Below are 26,933 nucleotides of genomic sequence, written 5' to 3' on the forward strand. Positions count from 1 at the left end.
ACACACACACACACACACACACACACACATCCCAGCAACCCATCCCTGCCACGTGCAGCACTGGGCCGGGGTCAGGTCTAGGCAGGATGTCATCTCCATGTCGGCTCCTGACACCGGCTCTGACCAAGGCTTGGAATGCAGATGAGGCTGGAAAGGCAGGAGATGAGCGCCAGGGCTAGACAGCAGGGTCCCTCCTGCTCGGTTGCCATGGCAACCCCGGAGGAGGAGGGGACCACTAGGGCAGCCTGGCTCCCGGCAGCAGCTCTGTGGGGCCCACGGCTGTGTCCCCGTCCTCTCGGCTGCCACCTGGTCAGTGCTGAGCCCAGCCAGAGGCCAGCCCGGTCCTGCCTGGTCCTCTGGGTGAGATAAGTGTTGGGTTTCTGATTAAACCCAGGCAGAAAAGCCTGCACACCCCAGGCTCGCCTCCCTAGGCCGACTGTGGACCCATGTCCCAGACCTCCTGACCTCTTACTCACCCAGAACAAAGGGATATGCCTCTTCAGAAAACAAAAGGAAAAGATGCAGGCATGAGCTTTGCCCTGCGCCACCCTGAATTTTCTGTGTATGAAACCCCTTAGAGCCTCTGCACTCCCTTGGCTGTGGGGCTGGCCTCACTGTTCTCTGGCCTCTGAAGCCACCCCAGGTCCCAGCTCATGGCCCCCGCCTTTGTGTCCGGTTGAAATCAGGGCTGTGCCCTCTACTGATGGGCCTGGCCTGGCTGAAACTGCAACATCAGGGCAAGGTAGAGTGGAGATGCCTCTTCCTGCCACCCCTGCACCCAACAGGTGTTGACGGAGGAATCAGTAGATGCTGTCCTTGAATGAAGCTACGACTCTCTCTGATGTGGAGTTTTAGGCTTGGTGACACACACAGCAGGCTCAGCAGAGGAAACAGAGCACTTTGCACACACACACGTGGGCCTCCGCCCGCCAGCCAAGCCCACCCTGGCTTTGGCAGCAGAGCCATGGGCAACCCAGACAGTGTTGGGGTCAAGAAGGCGAAGCCAGCCCTAAAGACATCCCATCCCCCAAGACCTGCCCTGCTGAGGATCCTGCAGGGCCCTAAGTCACAGTGTAGCTAATTCTTCCTTCCAGAAATTTCTGGGAGAACCCAGTTATACCTGCAGATGGAAAGCTTTCCACATTCATGATAGCTAGTCTTGCCAGATAGTAGGTTCTAGAAAATGGCACAGTAACCCCAAGGAGTAAGGGCAGTAGGCTCTGGGCTGTCACTGAGGAGCCCAGGCCTTAGGCTGGTCACATAGGCTGCCACCTCGGTTTGCTGCATGATGGGATAAGAAGACCCAGCCTTCCCTGCAGTGTAGATGTGCTGCGGTGTAGATGTGCTCCATAAACTCAGTGAAGGTGGTTCTGGTGAGGAGTGGCCAGCATCACAGGACAGCACAAAACCAAGACAGAGCTGGCTATCTCCAGGGGCAACTTGATTCCCAGAGGACACTCTTGCTTTGTTCTATTTGAGTAGATCATGGAGAGGGTCACAGAGCCTCTGACCCTGGTCCCCAGCTCAGCCTTCCTGGCTCCTGCTGCAGCCCTCCCCTCCACCTCCACAGGGAGCTGTACGTCTGCTGGTTTCAGTCCTTGCCCTGCCAGGTACAGTCTGAGTGCCACTGTGCCTCGGTCTCTTCATCTGTGTAATGGGACAATCATAGTGCATACTTCACAAGATTCTCATGCAAATAAGTGAGATGCTATCTCCTTATAGCGCCTGGCAGATATTGAGTGCTTCATACATGTTAGCAGCTTGACAGTGTTACTAAAATGTTATTTAGAGTCAGGCATGGTGGTGCATGCCTGTAGTGCCAGCTACTCGGGAGGCTGAGGCAGGAGATCACTTGACCCCAGGAGTCTGAGGCTGCAGTGAGCTGTGATTGTGCCACTTGCACTCCAGCCTGGGCAACAGTGAGACCTCATCTCAATAATAAAGTTATTTAGTAGGAAAATTATTAAGAAGGGGCAGGATTCAAGTTGCATTTTAGAAGGATAACCGGCAGCAGGACAGAGGAGAGGAAGCCTGGAGGAGGGAGCTCTGTGGAGAAGGGGACAGCGTCCACATCCCCAGGCTCAGGCCGAGGGGTCAGGAGTGCAGGGGTATGGGGGCAGCTGTGAGGAAGGGGACAGAGGTTGAAGATCGCCCCAGCTTCCCTGCAGCAGATCTGTGTTCTGGGAACCAGCCGGCCTCTGTGGCCTCCACTTTCTCCTGTGTGAAGTCAGAAGGATGTGAGGCCTGAATGTGTGTGCTGACGCTCGGTGAACTCTACGGTGACCTACCATTGCTCAGCGCGCGCTGGCGCTGGGGAACGTGTCTGCAAATTCCCCCAGGATTCGTAGGTGCTAAATAAAGCACGCTTTTTTCTGGGCCAGGATCTCAGGCCATCACGTCTGTTTATGGGAGCTTGGGCTTCAGTTTCATGACAAAAGTTATCTGTTTCCTCACCTGTAAAATGGGGATTTGAATAGGGTTAGTGCACCTCTTTCAGGCTGCAGAAACAGACCCGAGGCAACCTCGTGGGGTGGAGGCTGATGATGAGAAGGGAAGGAGCTGCAGGTGGAGGAAGCAGCAGCCTGCGGGAGACAGATGCAGCCACGGGTTCACTCCTCCGTGCTCTATCCGCCTCTGCTCACCCCCTCTCCCTCTGGGGTCTGTCACAGTCCTGAAAGAGCCCAGAGGCACCACTCCCGAAAGAGCACGGCTCGCCAGACTGCTCGGCCCGTCAGTTGTTTGCCCCGATGTCCAGCTGTAGCCCAGCTGGGCTGGTCCCATGACCCAGCGTATATCCATTTTGCACAGGGAACCATGGGTGGCGTTTGTCCCAGAGGAGCAGAGCATGGGTAAATTCACTCATATGGGAAATTGTCCTCCTCAAGCATAGCCTGTCATGGATTGTGAGGAGACAAGTCAACTCTGCATGTGGACAGACTCAGTAAGATTTCATTAGGAGGACAGTGACCATCCACCCTGTGGTTCTCAATGGGAGGTCGCACAGCACACCCCCCCGCCCCCCACCACCAAGGGACACGTGGAATGGTGGCGGAGGGAGCCTTTTGGGTTGTCATGACATTTTATGACACTAGTTTGCTCTCAGTTGTATATTTTCCTCCCCAAATGAGTTGTGCTTCCTGTCTCATTTCAGTTACAGCTCTTGGTTGTGAGCAAGAGAAAATGACATTATTATAAGGCTGTCAGGTGCGCACAGAATTGGCAGGAGGTAAAGACCAGAAAACAGGCAGAACCAGGGCAGATCCAGAAGGCAGAGGCAGGAGGTCCCGGGCTAGTCCTTCAGCAGAGACAATTTGGCTAAGAGGGTGCCACCATCCCTGCACTTCACATCTGCCTCCAGGGCTGGTTCCCAGATGCGCCCTCACCATCCCTTCCTCTGAGACTCACATGCACCCGATTCAGAGTCGGTACCTGAGCAGCTGACTGGCCAAGCTCAGGTCACATGCTCACACCTGGTCACCAGGGCATGAGCCTGGAAGAGGAGGACGTGGGCCTCTGGTTGCAGAGAAGGCTGCACGGCCTGCCTGCTGTTCTGCCCAAAATCGGGAGCTCCCTCCACACAGGAAAGGAGAGGGGGCTGGATATGGCAAACAGACAGACAGTCCAACGAAAGATAAATAGCAGCAAGCATCCACTGTGCTCTTTCATATTCCTTCTCCAGTGCGTGCTGTGTCAGTCAGTTACGAGTGAAACCCCACTCAAAGTAGCTGAAGCAAAAAAGGCGGAAGGTACATGCTGTGTAACCTGGGCAGGGCGGGTGGCTTCCTACGGGACCCAGCTGCGGGCCAGCAGCTCCTTGCCACTGGGCTCTGACGGCCAGGCTGCCACACTGTCTGCGTGGCTTTGCTCACTAGGTAGATCCTTTCCCCATATGTGCTGAGCATGGTGGCCCCGGTGGCCCCAGCCAGCTCAGAGCAAGCCTGGCCTCTGAGTGGTTCTGACACCAAAACTTCATCCTGTGTCTCCCCACGCTCAAGGAGAAAGGAAACCCCAGGGATGGGCTCCTGTGGGAAAGGGGGATACGCTTTCCAGAAGAGGGAGAAAGCTGCTGGATGGAAATGACCTCATCCTGCACTGGACTCCAAGGAGCCCCTCATGCTAGGTCTGTCACATCAGACTGTCCCCTCGAACTCCAGCACACAGTCCTGGGATTTGGCATGAGCTGCAGTTGTTTGTCTTTGTCCCACTGCAGGCCCAGAGCCTGCACACCTATGTCTGGACACTTGTGGTCAGGGCAGGCAGGGTGGGTGGCATCCGTGGGGACAAGAGGGGAGGCACCATCCCAGGAAGCCTGGGTCTCTTTTTCTGCCTCTCTGAGCCCATCCAGGCTGGCTCAGATTTGAGCAAGGACAGGTCGCTGTGAGTGCGAGGAAATCTGTTTTATTGGCTCATTCATTCCGCAGCATTTAAAGAGAGCAGCATTGTGCTAAGTACTGGAGGGTCCAGCATAAAAGCCTTGGTTCTCGCCCTGAAGTTGAGAGTCTGGTAGAGGCGACCATTGACAAAGGCCCTGGGTGTAAGTGCTGTGGCTTAAGAGGGGCAGTAAGCCCAGTGGTTAGGGGCCAGCTCAGAGCCAGACTGCAGAGGTTCAAATCCCAGCTTCACCACTTACAAGCTCTGTGGCTTCAGGCAAGGTACTGAACCTGTCTGTGCCTCAGTCTCTTCATCTGTAAAATGGGGATGATGATACCCCAGATTCATAGGGCTGTTGTGAGGATTAAATGTGTTAATACATGTAAAGCTTTTAGCACCACACCTCGTGTGGTGTGGTGTAAGCATCAGCTAATGTTGCGATGACATAATTGTTTCTCCGATGTGCTCCGGTTGTCCTGGGTACACACAGCCTAGCCTGGGCAAATCAAGCAAAACTTCCCCCAGGAGAAAATCCCTGAGAACTGAACTAAGGCATAGAACGGAGGGAAGGGCTTTCCAGGCTGGAGGAAAGCTTGTGCCGAGTGAGGGGTGTGAAAAAGCATGGTGTCCGGTGGGACAGGAGTGCTGGGTCAGGGTTGGAAAGATTGTGTCTTACAGAGAAGAAACGAAAGGGTTCTAGTGGAGAATGCGAGGCTAGAAGGAACAGCAGGAGTGCATGGGGAGAGGAGGTGTGGAGTGGATGGGTCAGCAGCGTCTGCATCTTCCCCTGCCCCTGGGAGCCCATCGAGGAAGTGGATTTGACCGTTTTCCAGGTGAACAGATTAGGTCATAATGAGACAAGGTGTCGGCTGAGCTGCCCCCACCTGGCTTCTCCAGCAGCCAGAGGAGTTAGCTCATGGTTGGCGAAGGCTCCTTCAAGGGGCCACTGTGGGCCTGGGAGCCAGGGAGCGTGTTGGAACAGCAGTCTGTGTGTGTGGCATGGGTCCTCGGCACTGGCACACAGAGCTGCAGAAAGGCTGACGTGCCCCCCAAGGGCTTGTCCCCACTGCTGCTGGGTGGCTTGCCTGGCGGGGCGTGCCTGGGCCTGGTGGGATTACAGGGTCTGATTTCGTTTTTCTAGACACTCCGGGTCCCAGGTCTGGCAGCGTCCTTTGGCTTCCTTCTCCAGCTCCTCCACCCCTAGGAATGACCCAGGTTACAGGTAAAGAAAGCCCGTTTGTTTAGAGTGTTAGGGAGCTCTTCCTCCCGGGGCCTGGGCCCCAGGAGTCCCTGGTTTGTCAAGCGAGAGGGGAGGCCTCCACTGCTTTTCTAGCCCAGGAAGCTGCCCAGTGCTGGCGTCTGGTCCCCGGCACCCGGCCAGAACCTCTCTACCGGCTCAGGCCGGGTGCAGCTCAGTGCCCAGTGAGCAGTGACAAGCTTTTGTGCTGTCACGTCCCTGGGCCTGTGTGGGTGACATTCCAGCTCAGCTCCTGTGCCTAGTGAGAGGGAAGAAACCGCTTTGGGCTTCTTCAGGCACCAGGGCACCCAGGGGGACAGTGCTCCCCAGACACTGATGACCAGGAAAACACATGCTGGTTCAGCAACTCCTCACGGTTTGACTGCTGGGGACAGTCCCGTTCCTGCCCGCTACAGGTGACCACGTGCTCTAAAATAGTGACTTCCTAGCTCAGGCCTCTCCACATTGCACACATGCGTATTCAGGTGGGTACAGCTCTTTCCAGTTTAAAGAGAGCTTTCACATACAAGATTCCATATATCCTCAGCCATTGCACAGATTAGGAAACTGAGGCCACGAGGAGAGGACTGAGCCTGGGTGCTCAGCCTGTCAGCAGTGCTGGGACCAGAAACCAGGCTTTTGGGGCCTGGCCTTGGTCTGACATGCACAGAGCACACAGTGGAGTCTCCCCAGCACCCCGAGCCGTGGGCGGGGCATTCACAATGTGAGCAGAGAGGGAAGGCAGCAGGCATGGAATGGTTTTAGTCAGTGGAGCTGTTCTGTCCCTTCTATGGCAGAACAGACTCCACTAAGTTTTGACACCTGAAAATCTGGGGGAGGTGGGATCAACTGACTTTGTGTTGTTTGGTGTCCAGGGAAGGATGTGAGGGTGCAGGGATTGGCTCGGGCCACCCAGTAGGTCAGAGACCAACAGAGTGACTGCTCAATGCAGTTGGAGGGGCATGATCTGTCATGTGATGGTGATATAACTCTGATAGATTACGTTGTCTTAATAATGACATTTTAAAAACCGTGACTAGGGCTACCTGACTGTGTCTAGGGCTTCCTGTAGACCAGACAGTGTGCTGAGAGCTCACATCTGTAACCTTATTGAATCCCCCATTAGGACCTACGAGGCAGATGTTATCCCCAGAACTGGCCTCATGGCTGTGGGCAGTGGCACAGGGCCCCTTGCGTGGGTTCATGCTCTGCTGTCACTGTCTTGAAAGTCTTAGAACTTTTTTTTTTTTTTTAAGGTGGAGTCTCGCCCTGTCGCCCAGGCTGGAATGCAGTAGTGCAATCTTGGCTCACTGCAACCTCCGCCTCCTGGGTTCAAGCGATTCTCCTGCCCCAGCCTTCCAAGTAGCTGGGATTACAGGCACGCGCCACTACGCCCAGCTAATTTTTGTATTTTTAGTAGAGACGGTGTTTCACTATTTTGGTCAAGCTGGTCTCGAACTCTTGACCTCGTGATCTGCCCGCCTTGGCCTCCCAAAGTGCTGGGATTACAGGCGTGAGCCACCGCGCCCAGCCAATTCTTAGAACTTTTTAAACAAGGAGCCCCGCATCTTCGTTTCATACTGAGCCTTGCAAATTATGTAGTCGTTCCGGTTGTTCTCATTTCTCAGAAGAGGACACAGAGGCCCAGGGTGGTCATGAAGCAATGTGCCAACGTCACAGAGGCAATGGCTGCCCTGGAGCTCTAACCCAGAGCCCACACCCTCTGGAGTAGAATGAGGCTGAGACAGAGTCAAATGACTCTGCCCCGGTCCAGCTGCTGGCACCTGCCTGTGACCAGGGGCTGAGGCACTTCACCTGCCCCAGCCTCGATTTCTCCTTGGTGAAATGGGGTGATCTCGCCTGCCTCTGGGGGCTACTTTGGGTCTCACATGGGCAGATGTGCACACCATGTTTTCTGCACTTCACCAAGCTTAGCAGATCCGAGGACCATCACTAGCTGGTCACAGTTCACAGGGGCTGCCGCCCGTGCCACCAGATGGTCCTGACATGGTCTCTGCAGGCCTTCACCTGAGGTCAGGAGTTCCAGACCAGCCTGGTCAACATGGTGAAACCTCGTCTCTACTAAAAATACAAAAAATTAGCTGGGCATGGTGGCGGCTGCCTGTAACCCCAGCTACTCGGGAGGCTGAGGCAGGAGAATCGCTTGAACCCAAGAGGCGGAGGTTGCAGTGAGCCGAGATCACGCCATTGCACTCCAACCTGGGTGACAAGAGTGAAAACTCCGTCTCAGAAAAGAGAAAAAGAAAAGAAACCAATAATTGAAATACATTATCTGCAATACAGTTACAGACTTGTAGCAGTTTCCTACCCTGAGAGGAGCCCCTCACCCAGCAGTGGTAGCAGAAGTGGGATGCCCTCAGCTCTGCAGTGGGAGCCTGCTGGTGGGGGAAGGGGTGGGCCGCCAGGGCTCCTCGTCCATGTTATCTGCTCACAGAACTCAGGGAGGGAGGGTGCTGCTCATCCGCCTGCAGTTGAATCCTCTCCAGGAAGCTTTGATGGATCTAATCAGAGGTTCCCTGCCAGGGAGAAGGAAGCCCTGTAGGTGCAGCTGCCTCAGACATGCTCAAAACAGATCCTGGCACCTCAGCAAAGAGGCAGACGGCGCCTGGGAGGGGCCCCAGAAAGCAGCTGATAAGTCTTTAGATTTGGACAGATTCTGACCGTGAAACTGCATAGAAGACTCCCGTGAGTCCATTTCGCGTTTGTGGACTTAGTGTGCTCAGTCTTCAGAGAGTGCCGGTGAGTTTTAGTTCTGCCAATCTGCTAGAGCATAGGAGGTTGGTATTTATCACCCCCATTTTACAGGTGAAGAAAATGAGGCTTAGCAAGCCTGACAAGACCTAGAGCTAGGCTATCTGATCCCAACTCTAGTGTCTGCATCTGGAGACAGTGGTTCTCCACCCCGGCTGCACACTCAGATCATAGGGGGAGCTGAACACTGCTGTCTGAGTCCCATCTCAGACCAACTGAATCAGAATCCAGTTCCTCAGGGGGATTCTCGTTTGCTCCAAGCAGAGCTGGAGGTGACAGCGGGTTTCTCTGCTTACCAGTTCGGGTGGACTATTCCTTCTCATTCTCCATGGATGCCCCTCACCAGGGCAGGCTCACAGCCTAGGGCGGCAGAGGTTGGGCAGCAGGACGTCCTCGGGTCACATCCCCACCCCAGGCTTGGGCTAAGGAAAAGGTCTGGACTGGAAAGTTCTGCTCTTCCTTCTTGGGCATCTGCGTACCATGTCGGAGAGGAATCCCAGGACACCGCGAGGTGGTCCTGCTCCCTGTTCAGCTTTTGCCACCCTCATCTTAATTCTTTTCCCTCCTATCCTCACCTCCCTTCTGCCCAGTTCCCCTCACTCCAAACAAGTAATCATGACTATGGCTATTCCCTTTTTTTTTTTTTGGCCAGGATGTTTTTAGGCATTTACAAGTCAGTAACAATCCCTCTTTCTTTCTCCTTTTTCACCCCAAGGGTGGCCTACTCTCCAGGCTGCTGAGAATCTTGCTTTTCTTCATTTAAGCTTTATCTTGAACATCATCCATATCAATTCATTCTTTTTTATAGCTGCGTGTCCCCCAGCACGGATTTTTTTTTTTTAAACACACCCTGAAAGTCCAGGGCTTACCGCCTGGGTCCAAATCCTACTCTGATTCACACATGTCTACTGCCCACCCCGTGGACCTTGGACCACAGAGTCTGGAGGCTGCGGTCTCTTCTTACCGCGTCTGATGTTACAGGGTGGGAGCCGGGGCTTATGCCTCCTTTCTGGAGATGGGGAGGCCACATCAGATCCCATAGCTGAAGTCCTTACCAAACAGGTGCTGCCATGCAGGCACTTAGGTGAGCACGAGAAGCCTCGTTCTAGAACAATGAGTCACAGCCTGCTCGTTTAGCCGTCCAGCCCAGGTGCCACTGTTTTCTTCCCTCCACAGCTGCAGGTTTATTTGCTTTTGTCTCTGAAGAGGTGAGGTAAGATGTTCTTCTTGGAGGAAGAAGCTAGGAGTGTGGAGTAAGACCTGGATGTAGAAACTGCTGCTGGAGGACGGGACCTGTGGTGGGTGGAGGTGGTGAGGGGGCAGTGGCACCTGGACGCAGCAGACACACCTGAGCCTGCGTGGGGTGCGGTTGCCCTGCTGGCTGGCTCTGGGGACCCTCCGGCCATTGCCACAGAGAGGAGAGACCTGTGGCCTCAGATTCAGACAGCCTAAGCTTGTCCCCACAACTTATTGCTGGGAGTTCTCGGTGAGTCATTTAACTTCTAGGAGTTGTGAGTTCCTCGTGTGTGAAATGAGAATAAAAACAAATCCCTGCAGACTTGCTGGGGGCGTTAAATAAGACAGTAGAGGCAGACTCGTTTTTATATAAATGGTAAAACACTACACAATTTTTCAATTGGTCATTAACTTCTCTGCATTGAATTAAGGCATTGAAATGACCTCACTTCTGTCGCGGACTAGCCATAAGAAGCACAGTCACCAGTCCACTCTGAGCCTCAGTTTGCCCTCCTGTGGAGTGGACATGCCCGCCTCTGAGTGGCAGGGCAGGGATCGGGACTGATGCAGTTCTCATCCCTCCCACAGGGCCTCCAGCCACCTGCCCTTCCCGAGAGGAGAGAGCTCTGGGCCTTCTTCCTGCCAGTCTGGTCTTCAAGTGCGTTCGGGACAGATAGACCTTGGCACGAGCTGCCCCGAGATTCCTACGACGCTGTCTGTTCCTGCCTTCTGTGGAGCGTGGCACCCACAGGATTCCAGGACGGATCATAGACCCAAGCCTCCAGGAGGGCGCCCTGTGCGGCTCACTGCGCGGTCCCTCTCAGCTCCCCTGCCACCCAGCCTCGGAGGCCGGCTCCTGTCCCGGAAATGCCCTTGGGCACCTGGATGAGGCCATCCCAGAGCGGGACCCAAGTGTGCCACCCACCAAGCCTCCGCCTGTGCCCCTTGCGCCCTCGCATGTCCGGCTGCCAGGGCAGACTGTAGAATGTCTGTGCCCCAGATCCATGTGGAAGAAGTGGGTGCAGAAGAGGGGGCGGGAGCAGCCGCACCACCCGATGACCACCTCCGGAGCCTGAAGGCCCTCACCGAGAAACTGAGGCTGGAGACCCGCAGGCCCTCCTACCTGGAATGGCAGGCCAGGCTGGAGGAGCAGACCTGGCCCTTCCCGAGGCCAGCTGCGGAGCCACAGGCGAGCTTGGAGGAGGGGGAGCATGGGGGGCAGGAGCCCTTGCTCCCCCTGGGAGAGACCGGGCAGCACCCCCCTCCTGCCAGGAGTGCCAGCCAAGGCGCCAGACCCCTTTCCAGTGGCAAGCTGGAAGGCTTTCAGAGCATCGATGAAGCTATAGCCTGGCTCAGGAAGGAACTGGTGAGTGGCTGCCCCCAAGAATCCCCAGAAAAAAGGAGTTGCCACCGTCTCTGTGTCTTTTTCTCTCTCTGTCTCCCCACCCCCACCATGTATTTCTTCCCCTCTCTCTACCCCCCAAGTGCACATCTGTAATCTTCCCACGAGTTGAAGGCAGGCCTCATTTGTGTGTGGCTGGGGGGACCCAGGTGTCATCAGCCTCTAATTGCAGACACTAATGGAGGAAGCAGGTGTTTTCTGGCAGAACCTGAACCCATGTTAAGCTGTACCCCCCTCCCCCCAACACCGCTCCCAGTACTGGACTCTGGCTCCTGGGGTGTGACTGCCCCTCCCTCTGCGCTGGAAGCTCCCCGCCGTGTTGTCCACCCCAGCTGCCTGCCACTCCGGGGACCACTCTTCTGCATGTGAGCGGCCTCTTCCTGTGCTGGGCGCTGGCTCGGTGGCTCCATGGGGCACAGTGGCTGGGGTGTGGCTGTGCAGGGCGCTGCTGTGAGGAGCTGGCTCGGTGTGGAATGTGCTCCAGTGGTGAGGAGTTGTGGAGCTGCCCAGAGCCGGCGGGATGCGTCCTGCCTGGGGAGAAGCTCGGTGAGGAGGCTCAGAGGAGAAGTTGGCTCAGAAGTCAGGGCGGGGCCTGGTGTGAGCTAAAGGCACATTGCGTTTGAGCTGGGACCGCAGCGCGGTCACTTTCCTGCCCATAGGCAAAGAAGATTCCCAATAGGAGCATCTTTTATGCATGGCGACTCAGCCTGACAACAGGGTGGGAGTGCAGAGCTGGGCGCCCTGTCCCCTCCCACCACCCCAGGGGACAATCACCCGTGTCTGGCACGACAGCCTCTCAGCAGCACCAGGCATGAAGCTAACCCTGCCCCAACTCTCAACCCCTGCCCCACCCCGTCCCCTGAGGCCCAGGTGACACCTGCGAGTCAGGCCACTCTGGCCACAGGTGAGGCAGCCATCAAGGGCAGCTGCCTTCCAGAGCTGGCAGTGGCTCTTGGGTCACCTAGGTTGGCTGAGGCCTGCTTGGTTTGTTTTGCAGAATCCCGAAGACTAAATCCCCATGAGACCTGGAATGCCTTAGGGGCTGGTAGAATCCACTGGGGTTTGGAGTGGGGCAGGGCTCAGGGACGCAGGGATCTGATTGATTAATTGGAAGCCTGTTTGGGTTTTAACACTTGATTCCGAGAGTGCTTCTCAGAACACACGATTCTGTTGTGTCCGTCTCTCGTAACAAGAGGGTGCACATGCTGTCGGCTTCAGAGAAGATGAGGCACCTGCGGGTTTGAGCCGTATCTCTGGGGTGCTCTGTCACCCCTGGTGCTCTTGGTGGGGGGTATAAGAGGTGAGCGGAGATGCACAGTGCCACAGGACAGACCGCGCGCAGCCCCCAGCTGCTCTTTGAATGGCTGAGGCTAAACTGCTTTGATTTGCTTTCTTAAGAAGGAACAAAAAACATTCTTGTTCATCAGAGATATAATTTGTTGGTTTCAAGTTCATTTGAGATTTTATTGCCTGTGGGAGCTGAGGCTTTTACTTTTTAAGGAAATTAGCATTCCGCATAGCGCCCACTAGGGTGGAGCTTCCTAGAACTTGTCCTGCTTATCGTCCTTTAGTCCCCTCACTCTGGTGTGTACTATAACCACCTGGGGAGCTTTTAGGACTCCCAAAGCCTAGGCCACACCGAAGACCAATCCAGTGAATGTCTGGGGGTGATAACCACACGTGTGGTTTTTAAAGCTCCTGCGTGCTTCTAATGTGCAGCCTGGGCTTTGAGTCTACAAGTCATGCTCGCATCTCCTGCCAGGCCTGTGAGCCAAGCAGCATGAAGTGCCCTGCCCAGTGTGCTGGCCAAGAGAGGAAGGTGGCCCAGGGTGAGGCACAACTGTGGGTGATGTGTAGAGCCAGGCTCCATAGGCCAACAGCAGAGCAGAAATTGTCAGGACTAATCTGACTGCCAAAGGCTGTCGTACATAGGGTAAAGGGAATATTAGCATTATTAAAAGTGCTTTATATTTGCACTGTTTCCACTCCTCTAGCCACTTCCCTGTGCCACCAGGGGTGCGTCCTGTGTGCCAGGCACTTCGCAGGCATTACTCACCTCTTCTAATTGTTGGGTGACCTTCCTGGTACCCCTACTTTTCCTGTTTGATTCCAAAAAATGTAAATCACAAAAATGTCAGCAGGCAATAGAATGCATGGGGGTGGGGGCAGAGAGAGAAACAGGATTGAATGAGTTGCAGCCTCATTCCGTGATCTCTGATTCTTACAAGAAGGCTGCGTGATTGCCTTCACTGTGTCCATTTTATGAATGGATAAACAGGTCCACAGAAGTCAGATGACCTGCTTAGGATGACATGATGAGTGAGCGACAGAGCCGGGGCTGGAACTCATACAGAGTAGCTAGCTATGGGGAGAGAGGTAGCAGGTGAGGCTCATGAGGTGACCCAACGCAGAAGGTTCCATTGGGCATGGTCAAAGAGCAGCGACCAAGGAGATGCATGCTCCAGAAATCATCCTCGTCGCAGGATAGAGAATCTCTCAGAGCATTGACTTCCAAACTCTAATGTGCATGTGGGTCACTGGGGCGCATGTGCAGATGAAGATTCTGGTCCCTTTGGTTGGGAATGGAGCTTGCGCTTTCGAATTTCCAACAAGCTCTAAGGTGACGCTATTCTGTTAGTCCCTGGGCCACACTTAGATTATCAGGGAATGAAAGGAGGGCGAGACCAGGGCCAAGGGACCAAGAAGGGACCTCAGAGGACAGACTCAGGGATCCCCAGGCGGGAGCTCTGAGTCCTGTCTGTCATAACTGCCCATGTGGCTTGGGGCTCCGTCGGTGAATGGGCCTCAGTGAACAAACTCCCAGCATCCCACCCTGAGTGGTCCAAGAACCACACTCGTTCAGAAGATTGCAACTCTGAGGCCCAAAGCAGACCAGACACAGACTGGCAGGCAGGCAGGCTGGACGTGCAGTTCCGCCTGCTGCCGGGATTAGACAGCAACTTGCAAAACCCTTTGATTGGATTGAAAACTGAGAGTTCAGTGTTGGAGAACAAACACATTCTGCTCTGTTTAAGTCTCAGTCAAAATGTTAAACTTAATGCCATGGTTTCCCTCATTCATCGTCTTAACTCATTGAAGGCACCTTTAAAAAACCTATTCTTTAACTCAGTGAAAGTGATTTGCATAACCTTTTTTGTCGTATTTTAAGCCCAGAAGGAGGTTTTTTCTACATCTGGGCAAGCCCTTCCTACAGATTTGTTAGGTTCAAGTGCACATGTGTTGTTGGTTCTCACGTGGCCAAGGAAATCGATTAGAAATCTGTAATTCCCTTAGTCGTGTGCATATTTTCCGTAACTCAAAGGGAGTTTTGACTGCAGGAGAAGGCAGACTCTAACCTGTCCTCTGACCACCTAGCAGCTCTCCCAGGGGGCAGTGATCAATGTCACCTCAACCAGAGGCAGGCAGTGCTGGGTCTGGACGCATCGTCTTAATCTGCTCCCGCCTCCTGCAAGAACAACTAAAAGACAGAATGACTGCCTGACTGTGGCTGATTTCTGAGGCTGGGAAGGATCCTAACAGCTCTCGAGGGTCAGCTGTCCCTCTCAGCTTTCAAGGAAAGGACTGTCACTCCTGACGCCCCCAGGGATCAGCAAGTAGTTCAGATTTTCCTTCAGGCTAATGTGTTCGGGACTCAAGGCTGGTGGAGATCCTCCAAGCCTCTTAGTGCGACTCCCAGCTAAGACGGCCTGACCTTGGGCTCCCCGGGTGGAGCTGGAGATGTGTGGCTCTCTGGCTGTGGCAGGCAGGGCTGCGGCCACCTGACTCCTCCAGGCGAGGCCCAGTCTCGCTGCTCCTGGGACACTGGCTCGGGAGTGGCCGTTGTGCCGCTGCAGTTCTAGGCTGCTAAGGTCACCAGAAGGTCACAGCCCCCAGCTTTCACCTTCCAGGCAGCTGAGTAGCCTGGGTGGGAGTGGGGCGAGGGCATTGCTTGAGGAATTAGGGGAGCTAGAAAGAGCATGACCTGGAGCTGTGGGATTCTCTCCTCTCTAGCTGAGTCCGGAATTCAGAGCATTCGCACACGCCTCTGCCCGGGCTTGGGTCCATCAGCCAGCTCCCTGGGATAGGGCCCTGGGCGCTCAGCACAGGGGAGCAGGGACCCTCCTTTCTGTTTTCTCTCTTCATTCACACCCACAAGTTCCCCTTGCCAACCCGGAAGTCAGAGAAAAGGGGCAATAAATTCTTCCGTGTGGTTTATGCAGTGCCAGGACGAAAACCAAAACCTTCTGGCTTCCTAATGGGCAGTTTGTTGTGAGAAGCCCTGAGCACCCACTGATATTTTTCTTTTAGTTTCACGCAGGTGTGTGATCCCTGCAGACACCCCCTCCCGCCGTCTCCTCCCTCCCCCCGCACCAAGAAGGTGTTTATGGCTGTTAGAAGAGAACCTTGACAAGTTTTCATCACTTAGGGCCTGTCGTGGCAGGAGGCCTGTGACCTAAACTTAGCTGGCCCCACTGTGGCCACAGCGTGGCTTCGAGGGGGCTGTCCTCTCCCTGTTAACCCTCTGTTGCCTGTGCTGCCTGCTTGGTATGCACAAGACTCTGGTATGTCAAGGGACAGCCCTCTGAGGCTGCTGTCATCCATGTGTGCTAAGCAGTGTGGCCAAATGGCAGGTCATACTCACCAGGTGTCTTCTGATGGGCATTGGGCGATACAGCCAGGTTGATACCCCCATCTACAGAGCCTTCCATATCCACTATCCTGCGAGAAGGCTGGGAAGTATTTGCTATTCCCATTTTACAGAGGAGAAGACTGAGGCTCAGAAAGGTTGTAGAAGTGAGGGACAGAAAGTTTAGAGCAACTTGGCCAAGGTCATATGCAAGGATGTGGCTAAGCCACGACACAGACACACATCACTTGGTTCTGGATCCAGATCTCTTTCCTTTGTTCTGGGCACATCAGATGTCCAAGTCAAGGGGCCCTGAGCTGCCAGAAAGCCTGTGCTTTAACCCTTCAGAACAGGATACTTGTAAAAGGTCACACAGGAGGTTGCTAGCAATGCCTCGTAACAACCATTTGCAGGGACTGGGCAGCTGTACTGTTTCAGGATGAAGATAGCAAGTTGCTCACAGCCATCAGCGAGGCACTGGCTGAGCGGGGATTTGGTTCACAAGAGAATTTCTAGTCCCAGCCTCTGTTCACCCAAGGCTAAGTCTTCTCTGCATAGCCCAGGGCTTTCAGCCTGTCTGGCACCAGGCCTGCAGGAGGAAGATTCCTGTTCTATTCATCTGGGCAGATACGGCCTCTTGGGGGTTACCAAAGAATGTATAAACAAAAGAACCAGGAAAAGAAATACACCAAAACTTGATGATCTTTATTTCTGAGTGGTAATATTATTCTTTTGATTTTTGTACAGTTTTCAAAGTTTCTAAAATAGGAATATATCATGTATAATCAAGGGGAAAAGAGATTATTAAAAGACCAAAGAAGCAAAAGTGCCAGCACCACGCTCTTCTCTCCCTTGCCAATGTAATCGGTATGCATTCTTCACCTTGTACTCTACAGATTTTTTTTAAGGCATAGAATCTCCTAGAGTAAAATAAAAGTAAGGCCTTCAATCTCCCAACATTCCTGTTTGATGTGAGAGCTGATGAGGTGGGACTGCTGGCCAGGGAGCTGCAGCTGACCCCAACCGGGAGGTCCTGCCTGCTCTCCCTTTCCTGGCTGTCTTACAGGGTCAAGGAGAAGGGAGTTGGAGGATCCCGATGGCAGCATCTCACCAGAATAGCAGCACAGGGCGATCCCGGGGCTGTGAGAGGCAGGCGGGAGTCTTTTCATTCAGCCCCGTGTCCATTCAGCACTACCAGCCTCCACTGGCCACCTGGCTTCCGTGCTGGGGTAGGGTGGGGTGAGGCCAAGGTGAATGGGTCAGGGCTTCTGTCTTTGTGAAGTTTCCCTTCCAAGGAGAAGACAGGCACATAAACACAGCGGCACGGTGTGACAAAAGTTATAATAGAGATGCAGTAAGTTAAGTTCTGAGATGATCTGGTGAGCTGAGGGCTGTGCTGAGTGGATGATGAAATTAACCAAAGGGAAATAGGCAAATTCCTGACTTCCTCAGCAGCCAGATCCATGCCTGTCCACGTAATTGCATTAAGCTTCTCCTTATTTCCTATTCGTGTTTCTATAATAATAAACCCAGTTCCTCTGATGGGCACTTTCCCCATTATAACAGCACACCACAGTATGGGGCAGTGACTACTGGGTGAGGCAGCCAGAGTGTTTGCTAAAAGTGCAGATCCCTCCCAGCCCTCCATGGAAATTCAGATTCCATAAATCTGGGGAGGTGTTGGAGTTTTAACAAGTACCTGCAAGTGATTCTAATGCAACTGGCTCATTAACTGGTCAAGAGTGCACTGGAAAAAGCATAATATGCGTGATTAGATTCAACTTCAAGTCAGATTCTACCAGATCCTAGTTATGTGCCTTTAGGTAAACCAATTAACCAAGGCTTCTTGGTTTTGTGATTGTAAAATGATGATAATAAATCCCTACTTGGCAGTGCGTTGAGCAGGGAGGAGGGGAATGAGCGGCATTAGGACACGGAACAGTTGCTGGGCCCCTGGGATGGTTGGGTGCTGTGTTATGCATGTTTATACACACGCCTCACATCATTCAATAGCCATAGCAATCTTTCCAGGTAGGCATGATTACTATCCCCATTTCACAGATGAGAAAACTGAGGTTAAAAAACTTGCCCAAGATCAATCAGCAGAGCAGGAATTTGAACTCAGATCTGCCCGACCTCAGACCCTTGCAGTGGGCTTGGATTCACCCACAATGCCATAGGAAACCATGAGGCCCCTGGCAGCTGAAGCCCAAAGCATGTTCTTCCCAAGAAGACAGGAACCTGAGTAATAGAGTATGAAGTGACTTTGGAGAACAAAACAGCCTCAAACTAGCCTGGAGGGTGGGGCAGAACATAGATTTGCCTCACTTCCCTTTGGAGGCGCAGGCAGAAATGTATAGCAACTGCACGTGCCTGGGAGCCCTAATTAATCCCACAGGGCCCCACTCCAGCAGCTCATGTCCTGCCCTCAGCTCTCCCTCCCTTGAGGTCAGTAGCCTGCTGACACCTTCCTAGTTGGTTCTCGCTCAGCATCAGATGTGAAGCTCCCGCTACATCTGTTTCCAAATCAGGGGATAGAGAACCCGAGAAAAGCCTGGAAATCCTAATAGTTGTGCCCCAGGGGTCTTCTGAGGGCTCTCGGGTGACCCCAGGGCACTTTGGCACTCTGTTTCCATAGGACAGTTGTCACGTTGGCTAAAGCTTCCAGTTTCATGTAATGAAGCCCCAATTCCTGCCTGCAGATGGGGGAGGCCTTCCTGCAGGTAGAATTGAGAAGGCCATGCAGGGGAGCTCCTGTCAGAGCAGGGAGGCGGCCCCTGCTGGGGGTGTCTCCTCTCCGTCCACCATCTGGCCCAGAGACCCCCGGCAGCATGGCTGAGCTCACAGAGGTGAGGGAGGCAGCCCTCCCATGGCTGAGCTCACGGAGGTGAGGGAGGCAGCCCTTCCATGGCTGAGCTCACGGAGGTGAGGGAGGCAGCCCTTCCATGGCTGAGCTCACAGAGGGGAGGGAGGCAGCCCTTCCATGGCTGAGCTCACAGAGGGGAGGGAGGCAGCCCTTCCATGGCTGAGCTCACGGAGGTGAGGGAGGCAGCCCTTCCTGCAGGTCTTGCCGGGCACCCAGCAAGAACAGCCGTGTCTGGGCCGTGCTCACAGTCTGGCAGGAGCAGCAGTCCTGGGACTGGCTGCTTGGCCTCACGAGGGCCTCCACTTGCTCTCCAGGGGAGTGGCAGGGAAGTTGAGGAAGGCCTTAGCCCCTAGTGGTGGGCCTGGCCCTCCTCATGTGCAAGCTAAGGACACCCCTGAGCGGGAGGATCCCCCCTGCATCTCCAGTCTGAAGTGCATTGACATTACCAGCACTCTGACGCGGGCAACACTTGGTGATAGAGACGATAACACAGCCCTACCCAGCCCCAGACCATGCGTGGTGACACGTGACAGGCAGTACAGTTGTCAGAGATAAGGGAGCGCTCAGTAAAGGTGGGTGAAGCTTGGGCTGGGGACCCACCCTGAGCCAGGCTGTGAAGAGCAAAAAAAGGCTCCCGCAGGGACCCCGCACCCAGGAGGTGGGGCAAGCGCCACATGGGAAGTAAAAGCCTAATTGAATGGTTTGCTCTGTGGTTCTGTGTATGAAGACGAGACAGTGGAACTAGTAATTCCGGAACTCCATGTCCTGTACAAAGTGTATGTATATGGGCTTATTTAATTCTTATAAATGATCAGTAGTGTGCCCATTTAATTACTGTCAATTATTATCAGTAAGTGGGTACTATTATGCTCATTGAGCAGATGAGGAAATTGAGGCTTAGGTGTGGGGTGGCTTGCCCAGGGTGGCGTCACCAGTGAGTTGAGGAGAAGGACTTTGAACCCGGGGCTGCTCCTCTGTCCTTTCTACTGGCTGCCTCTCCACAGGCCTGGGGGCAGTGGGAGATCCCAGAGGGTGGCGGTCAGCCCGGGTAGCAGAGGGAGGAGTGATTTCTCCAGGACTGTCCCAGCCATGGAGACAGTTACTGGGTAATGGAGTGTGGAAAATCAAGACTTGGCTCTGGGGAAATTTGACTAACGGATTGATTCATTGATCCATTCATCTAACAAATGCCTTTCGAGCACCAGAGCATGCCCCAGGCACTGCGGTGGCCCCAGTCTCTGTCTCTCATCTGGTGTTTTGTCATCTAGTGGGAGACACATGATAAAAAATGAAACCGATGCCCAACACGTGGGTGCCATGGTGGAGGATGCATGGAGGGGCAGTGGTAGGAGGCGCCCATGAGGCTGTCATCCCCACTGCAGGGAGGGGGACAAAGGCTGAGCTGGTCCTGAAGGGTGACAGGTGGAGAAGGGACCACAGGGGAGGGGACAGAGCCTCTGTGTGGCTGCCCTGCGGGGGCAAGGGCATCAGGGTGGGAGAGAGGAGGCTGGAGAGGTCAAGGGAACAGGAGGGTCCCGGGATACCTTTGAAAGGTTTGAAGAAGCAGGAAGACCTGCCCATCAGCCTCTTGAGTGGAGACAGATTGAGCGAGGGGGAGGCAGGCACAAAGGAGGCCCAGATGCTGGGAGCGGAGGTGCAGAGGACCCAAGTGCAGGGGTGGGTGCCAGTGATGCTGATCTGGGCCTGCCCTCACCCAGCCAGCAGCAGTCACATCTCTCCCCCTCTCTCGGGCACAGAATGTCTTCCTTGGGTGTATAGTTTCCAGAAACTCCTCACTTCCAAGATGCAGTCCAATGGGAGGGGAGGAAGATGATCAGCATCCTCTCTCTATGAAGGGCACATGCCAGCTGTCCAGAGTCACTCATGTCATCAGAGGCTGCACTAGGACTGGAACCCAGAGCCCCTAGCGGCAGATCTAGGGGCTCTTCAGAATGCATCACTCTGTCCTTCCCAAAGGCCAGCCTCACCCCTGAAGGTGTAGTTTGGCCCACACCTTCCAAGTTTGAAAAATCAAAGGCCTCATCACAGAGGTAGAGCTTAACTCTTGCTGTGGAGTCCTCAACAGGGCCCGAAGAGCCTCCTGCTCTCTGCCCGGGTCTGGGGCTGTGGTCTCTCCCTCCCAGCAAACTCACCATTCCCCAGGGGGCACGGGAGCCCCTGGCAGGGAGGATCCCTGCAGGCCTGGCTCAGATGGAGTCATCTTGCTGTCTCCTTCCTGCGTTCAAGTCAGCCCAGTGACAGGAGCCATTGCACCTGCCCCCCTCCCACCCACAGCCCCAGGCCAGGGGCCTGAAAGAGAACCCAGGACCAACCGGGCTCAGAGTCCCCGCCCTGCAGGCCCTGGGCTGCAGAGCGTGAGTGTGGCCTCCGCTCGCCAGGAGAGTCAGCTTCAGCTCCCTCCCGCTGGGCTGCAGCCTCCCAGAATAGAGACCTGCAAAACAAGCTCCAGCCTTCCTCTGGAAATCAATTCACAAGACCAGCCTGGTTCCTAGGGGTGTTTGCGTTTCTTTCTTCACATTTCCCCAGAAGCTCCAGTTGCCCTTCAGCAGCGCGCTTGAAGGGCACTCCTGCTTTCTTTCCTGCCAGCGTTAATCTGGCTCTTTCTCAGGGACCAAACCCGAGATCATGTAATACAATTTTACCCAGGCTTCTAAGTGGATTTTCCTGGACAACACTGATGAAAATAATAAGGCAGACCTGCAGGTGAAGTTAAATAAGATAAGGAAAGCGATTACACAAATTGTTTCCTGGGTTCAAGAACTGTGAGTCTCATTCCCAAATTGTGGGACAGTGGAACATGTACTGGGCCTGCACACACAGCTGGAAAAACAGCCTGGATTTTACATGCAGCCTCTTTTTCAGCATGCATCAGAGACTAACTGTAGCTACTGGGCTGGGGTAGGAGAGATAAGAGCCCGACTTGAAGGGACCAGACAAAATGCCCTTTGCCACCTTGGGATTCTGTCTGCCTGCCCAGTTCTGAGGCGATTACCATGCTCTCCAGGACACGCACTCTCTGGCCTCTGGTTGGCCCCTGTGCACTGGGATTTCTCTCAAGCCAGCTTTAAAGATGTGTCCAGAAATCTCTGCCCCAAACGTGTTTTCGGATTTGCTGCCATCACAGCCCTTATTTCACCAAACTAAAAGAACAGAGGGTTCCATAAGCCAAAGCGCACAAAGCCACATTCTTCAGGAATGGAAGCATTAGACAATAGAAAAAAGACAAGTCTTACCCGAAACCTTATTAATAGTTTTTGTTGGAAAGGGGAGGATTTGCCTGGTGGTCCCTGTATTGCCTTTATTTTAGGAAGCAGAAACCATGGTGGGTTAAAGGTAACACCTTCATAGAGTTGCTCCTTATGCTCCCAGTGGTCTGACAATTACATGTCCTTTGCTATTTTTTATTTTTTAAATTTTTTATCATACTTTAAGTTATGGATTACATGTATAGAATGTGCAATTTTGTTATATAGGTATACACATGCCATGGTGGTTTGCTGCGCCCATCAACCCGTCACCTACATTAGGTATTTCTCCTAATGCTATCCCTCCATACCCCCCACCCCTTGACAGGCCCTGGTGTGTGATGTTCCCCTCCCTGTGTCCATGTGTTCTCATTATTCAACTCCTACTTATGAGTGAGAACATGCTGTCTTTGGTTTTCTGTTTCTGTGTTAGTTTGCTGAGAATGATGGTTTCCAGCTTCATCCATGTCCCTGCAAAGGACATGAACTCATCCTTTTTTATGGCTGCATAGTATTCCGTGGTGTATATGTGCCATATTTTCTTAATCCAGTCTATCATTGATGGACATTTGGGTTGGTTCTAAGTCTTTGCTATTGTGAATAGTGCCACCGTGAACATACGTGTGCATGTGTCTTTATCATAGAATGATTTATAATCCTTTTGGTATATGCCCAGTAATGGGATTGCTGGGTCAAATGGTATTTCCTGTTCTAGATCCTTGAGGAATCACCAACTGGCAAAAAAAAAAAAACCAACGGATTTTGTTCTTTGCCAAAGGCCTGAGAGGCTGGCTGGGGTGACTCCACTGTCAGTGTGGGTTTCATGCTGTCCCTGGCAAAGGCTAGTCTACCATAGGGTGTGCATTTGGGAAAGGCAGCATTTTTGTAGAATTTGCATCCTTACTCAACATCCCGTGGCTGATCTGTGTTCCACAATGGTTGAACTAATTTGCACTCCCAACATCGTAAAAGCATTCCTATTTCTCCACATCCTCTCCAGCATCTGTTATTTCCTGACTTTTTAATGATCAGCATCCTAACTGGTGTGAGATGGTATCTCCTTGTGGTTTTGATTTACATTTCTCTGATGACCGGTGATGATGAGTGTTTTTTCATTTGTCTGTTGGCTACATAAATGTCTTCTTTTGAAAAGTGTCTGTTCATATCCTTTGCCCATTTCTTGATGGCGTTGTTTTTTTCTTGTAAATTTGTTTAAGTTCTTTGTAGATTCTGGATATTAGCCCTTTGTCAGATGGATAGATTGCAAAAATTTTCTCCCATTCTTTAGGTTGCCTGTTCACTCTGATGATAGTGTATGTCCTTTTTTAAATTTTTAATTCCTAAAATCCTCGGGCAGTTTTAGACCCATAGACATCAGTCCCTGGGATCAGAGAAAGTATTCGAGCAGACCTCATTGGCAACTAAGAATAAAAGTATTTGCTTCCCTTGAATGTGAAGAAATCACTCAGTGTTTTAGACCAAGCAAGTGAACACAGATCAGCCACGGAGTGTTGAGTAAGGATGCAAATTCCAGAAAAATGCTGCCTTTCCCAAATGCACACCCTATGGTAGACTAGCCTTTGCCAGGGACAGCATGAAACCCACACTGACAGTTGAGTCACCCCAGCCAGCCTCTCAGGCCTTTGGCAAAGAACAAAATCCTTTTTTTTTTTTTTTTTTTTTTTTGCCAATTGGTCCAATACCCTCCTTCTGTGGCCTCCATCTCCAGTAAACCCCCAGAGAGGCTCTTCTACCTCCCAGACTACTCTTCAAGGTCTCATCAGCTTCCAGTGTCACTCAGGCTAGAGACAACATCACTGAGACCACCCTCCAACTGTCCAGGCTGGGCCGCCATTCCCCAGCACCTGCGGCCACCCTTGCTGCAGGCAGGCTGACCGGCCATCTCTATTTGCCCAGGACTAAGGAGGTCCCCTGGATGCAGGATTCTCAGTGCTAGAACCAGGTAGGTCCTGGGCACACTGGACTGAACTGATCGCTCTAAATTTGCAGACTCTGCTGTTGTTTTTTAAATGGTGGTAAAATATGTATAATATAAAATGTACCATTTTAACCATTTTATATGTACAGTTCACTAAATATATTCACATTGCTGTGCAGCCATCACCACCATCCATCTCCAGAACTTCATCCTCCCAAATGGAAACTCTGTGCTCACTAAACGCTAACTCCCCATCCCCTCTCCCCAGCCCCTGGCACCACTGTCCTGCTTTCCATCACTATGAATTGGACTATGCTAGGAACCTCTTCTAAGTGGAATTGTACGGTATTTGGCCTTTAGTGGCTGGCTAATTCACTTAGCATAATGTCCTCAAGATTCATCCATGTTATAGCATGTGCCAGGATTGTCTTCCTTTTCAAGGCTGAATAATATTCCACTTTATGGATAGGCCACATTGTGTGGATCCTTTCATCCGTGGAGGACACTGGGTTGGTTCCACCTATTGGTGATTGTGAACATGGATGTACAAATCCTGGTTCTAGCTTTTGCCTTCATTTGTTTGGGGTGTGTACCTGGAGTGGCATTGCCATGTCATATGGTAATTCTGTTTAACTTTCCGGGACCCGCCATGCTGTTTCCCACACCTTTCTTACGGCTTTTTATTCCACCCAGCTCCGAGGTAGGAGTCAGCTCTTCTGACTCCCCAGGTCCAGAGAGACCCCCCCAGCAAACCACTGGCTTGGTGCATTAGACTTCTATGATCTGAATGTCCTCAGCTGACCTTCCTTTTTTCCTCTCTGGGTCCTTCTTCCAGGGCCTCCCTGCCCGTCTCCTCCAGCCCCCTCGCCACACCCTCCTCTCACCAAGTAAAGCTTGGAAGTAAGGAAATCTCTGTCCTCTTCCAGATCCATTTAATTACCGTCTTCCGTGACTTAATCCTGCCCTTGGGGGTTTGCCTTCTACCTTGAGAAACAACCTGGCTCTATCTCTGTCTTTTTTTTTTTTAATTGGTCTTTAAAATTTTTTCAAAAAGACTTTATTGAGATAAACTTTACATACAATTCACCCATTTGAAGTGTGCAGTTCAGTGGTTTTTAGTGTTTTCAGAGTTGTGCAAGCATCATCACATATAATTTTAGAACATTTCAACACTTCACCCAGGTGCAGCGGCTCACATGGTAACAAGCATTCTTGTCTGCCTCAAAAAAAACCACACATCTGTAGCACAGATCACAAGCACAGCTCTTTCAACGGGGCCACGTGTGGCTGCCGCCCTTCACTTCTTCCAAGCCTGATGGGGACACCCTGTTACCACAGTGCTTGGACAGCCCCCGACCAGTGACATCGCTTCCCTTTCAACAAGTTCTGTGCCCTAATTATGGGGTTGCTGGGATAACAGGCTGCACCTCTGAGAATTCAGCAAGTGCTTTTGTTCTCAGAGAGACACCAGGCCTCGCTGGGAGCGCGGACTGGAAATCGGCACATCCTATGGTAGAGCCTTTGCCAGAGACAGCATGAAATCCACACTGAGAGTTGAGTCACCCTGGCCAGCTTTTCAGGCTTTTAATGAGGGCTTAAAACTGGGAGGTCCTTACTGGGTTCCATGTTCTGGGCCTTGGCCTGGAGAGAGGGGACTTTAGTGATGGTGCACCTCTACTTTGATTTGGCCAGCATAGTTCATATTTTCTACCATGCTATTTGTTGTCGAATTTCATTCTCACTGTCCTTGGAAGAGATGAGAGGAGGCCTTATCTCTTTTCGGTAGATGAGGACACAGAAGTTCCAGGTGGCAGTGAATTGCCACCCAACGAGTGAGGAATGGAGCTGAGCTTGAACCTGGGTTCTAACCCAGGGCTATGGATTTTCCCTTTCTGCTGCCCCTGGGCCCAGCTCACCTCTGAGCAGACAGGATCCCGGGAGAGTCCTCCAGCTCTGGTTGCTGACAGGCCCCAGTGTGGTCCAGATGCCACCATTCATAGGCTGGTGGGCCAGGAGCAGTTCCTTAACTTCTCTGAGACAGTTTCCTTGTAAGACAGACTAAAATCACACCTGCCATCTAGAGTTGTGGGAAAACGTGATGAAACAATCTGTGTCAAACATGTGTGGCTGCAGCCAGGGCTGTGTTGTCATCCCCGCCTCCAAGGGGCCCCTTGGCAGAGCTTGAAGGGAAAACAGGAGGAGGGACTCCAGCCCCAGCTCCGACCTGCTCTCCTGAACTGGCGCAGCCCTCTGTGCCTTCCCTGGCAACCGCCATCCTCCCGACTACACACAGGACCAGCAAAGACACATATTCATTGCAAATCTCTAAAAAGATTAATTTATAAAAAGCTGCTTAGCCATCAGAAACCAGAGGACATTGTGCTAAGTGAAATAAGCCCGTCACAAAGGACAAATACTGTGTGATTCTACTTCTGTGAGGTTCTTAGAGTAGTCATATTTATACAGACAGAAAGTAGAAGGGTGGGTGCCAGGGGCTGGAGGAGGGGGATGGGGAGTTAGTGTTTGATGGATGCAGTTTCTGTTTGGAAAGATGAAAAGAGCTCTGGAGATGGATGGTGGTTGCACAATAACGTGAATGTACTTAATTGCCACCGAGCTGTACACTTAAAAATGGTTAAGATGATAACTTCTATGTTTTATGGATTTTATCACAATTGGAAAAAAATTCTGGAAACACATTAAGCCTCTTAGTCCTGCACATTTTGCTCAGATTTCTTTTTTTTTTGCTTTTTTTTTTTGCTCAGATTTCTTCACAGTCTGTGGGAACTTGTGTGGATTTGGTTCAATTACAGCAGAGTGACCTCTTAATCGGGGCTCAAGTTAGTGTTTAAGGTGCAAAGCCACCTTTGCAAAATGCCTGTGTGGCCCAGGGAGCAGCCGAGCACGGGCCCAGCACAGCCAGGGCTCCCGCAGCACGGGGACAAACCCTGTTATTTGGGGCAGGAGATGAGTTTGTTGATTTGTGTGCAGGGACCCCCACACAGTATGTATTGTGAGCATCTAAATGTTAGAACCCATAGTGCATTCTAGCGAGATGCTCACGCTGTGAGACTCCCTCAGAGCCAAAGCCCACTGAGGTAGTTGCGATTCCCAGCCCCCTCCTCATGTTCTCTCCAAGCCCAAGCAGGGAGACCGGCTGGAATCTCCATCCCTATTGAAGCTGCAGCTTTCTTTCTCTTTTCACCCTTACGCAGAA

At 52.6% G+C, this 26,933-nt stretch overlaps 1 protein-coding gene across 3 annotated transcripts in view; it reads left to right on the plus strand.

The window, feature by feature from the left end:
* FAM167A (family with sequence similarity 167 member A) overlaps positions 1 to 26,933 on the plus strand; it is a 48,458-nt gene that overhangs the window by 14,609 nt on the left and 6,916 nt on the right. For 2 of the 3 annotated variants that reach the window (XM_032162467.2, XM_058443197.1), the window contains exons 2-3: positions 5,513 to 5,593; positions 10,205 to 10,982. In XM_032162467.2, coding sequence (XP_032018358.1) covers positions 10,602 to 10,982 — 381 coding nt within the window. In that variant the 5' untranslated portion in view covers positions 5,513 to 5,593; positions 10,205 to 10,601. The remainder of the gene's footprint in view (positions 1 to 5,512; positions 5,594 to 10,204; positions 10,983 to 26,933) is intronic. The other variant, XM_058443198.1, reaches the window with a different exon arrangement.

The sequence above is a fragment of the Hylobates moloch genome, unplaced genomic scaffold (genome assembly GCF_009828535.3).
Source record: "Hylobates moloch isolate HMO894 unplaced genomic scaffold, HMol_V3 SCAFFOLD_8, whole genome shotgun sequence".
Lineage (NCBI taxonomy): Eukaryota > Metazoa > Chordata > Mammalia > Primates > Hylobatidae > Hylobates > Hylobates moloch.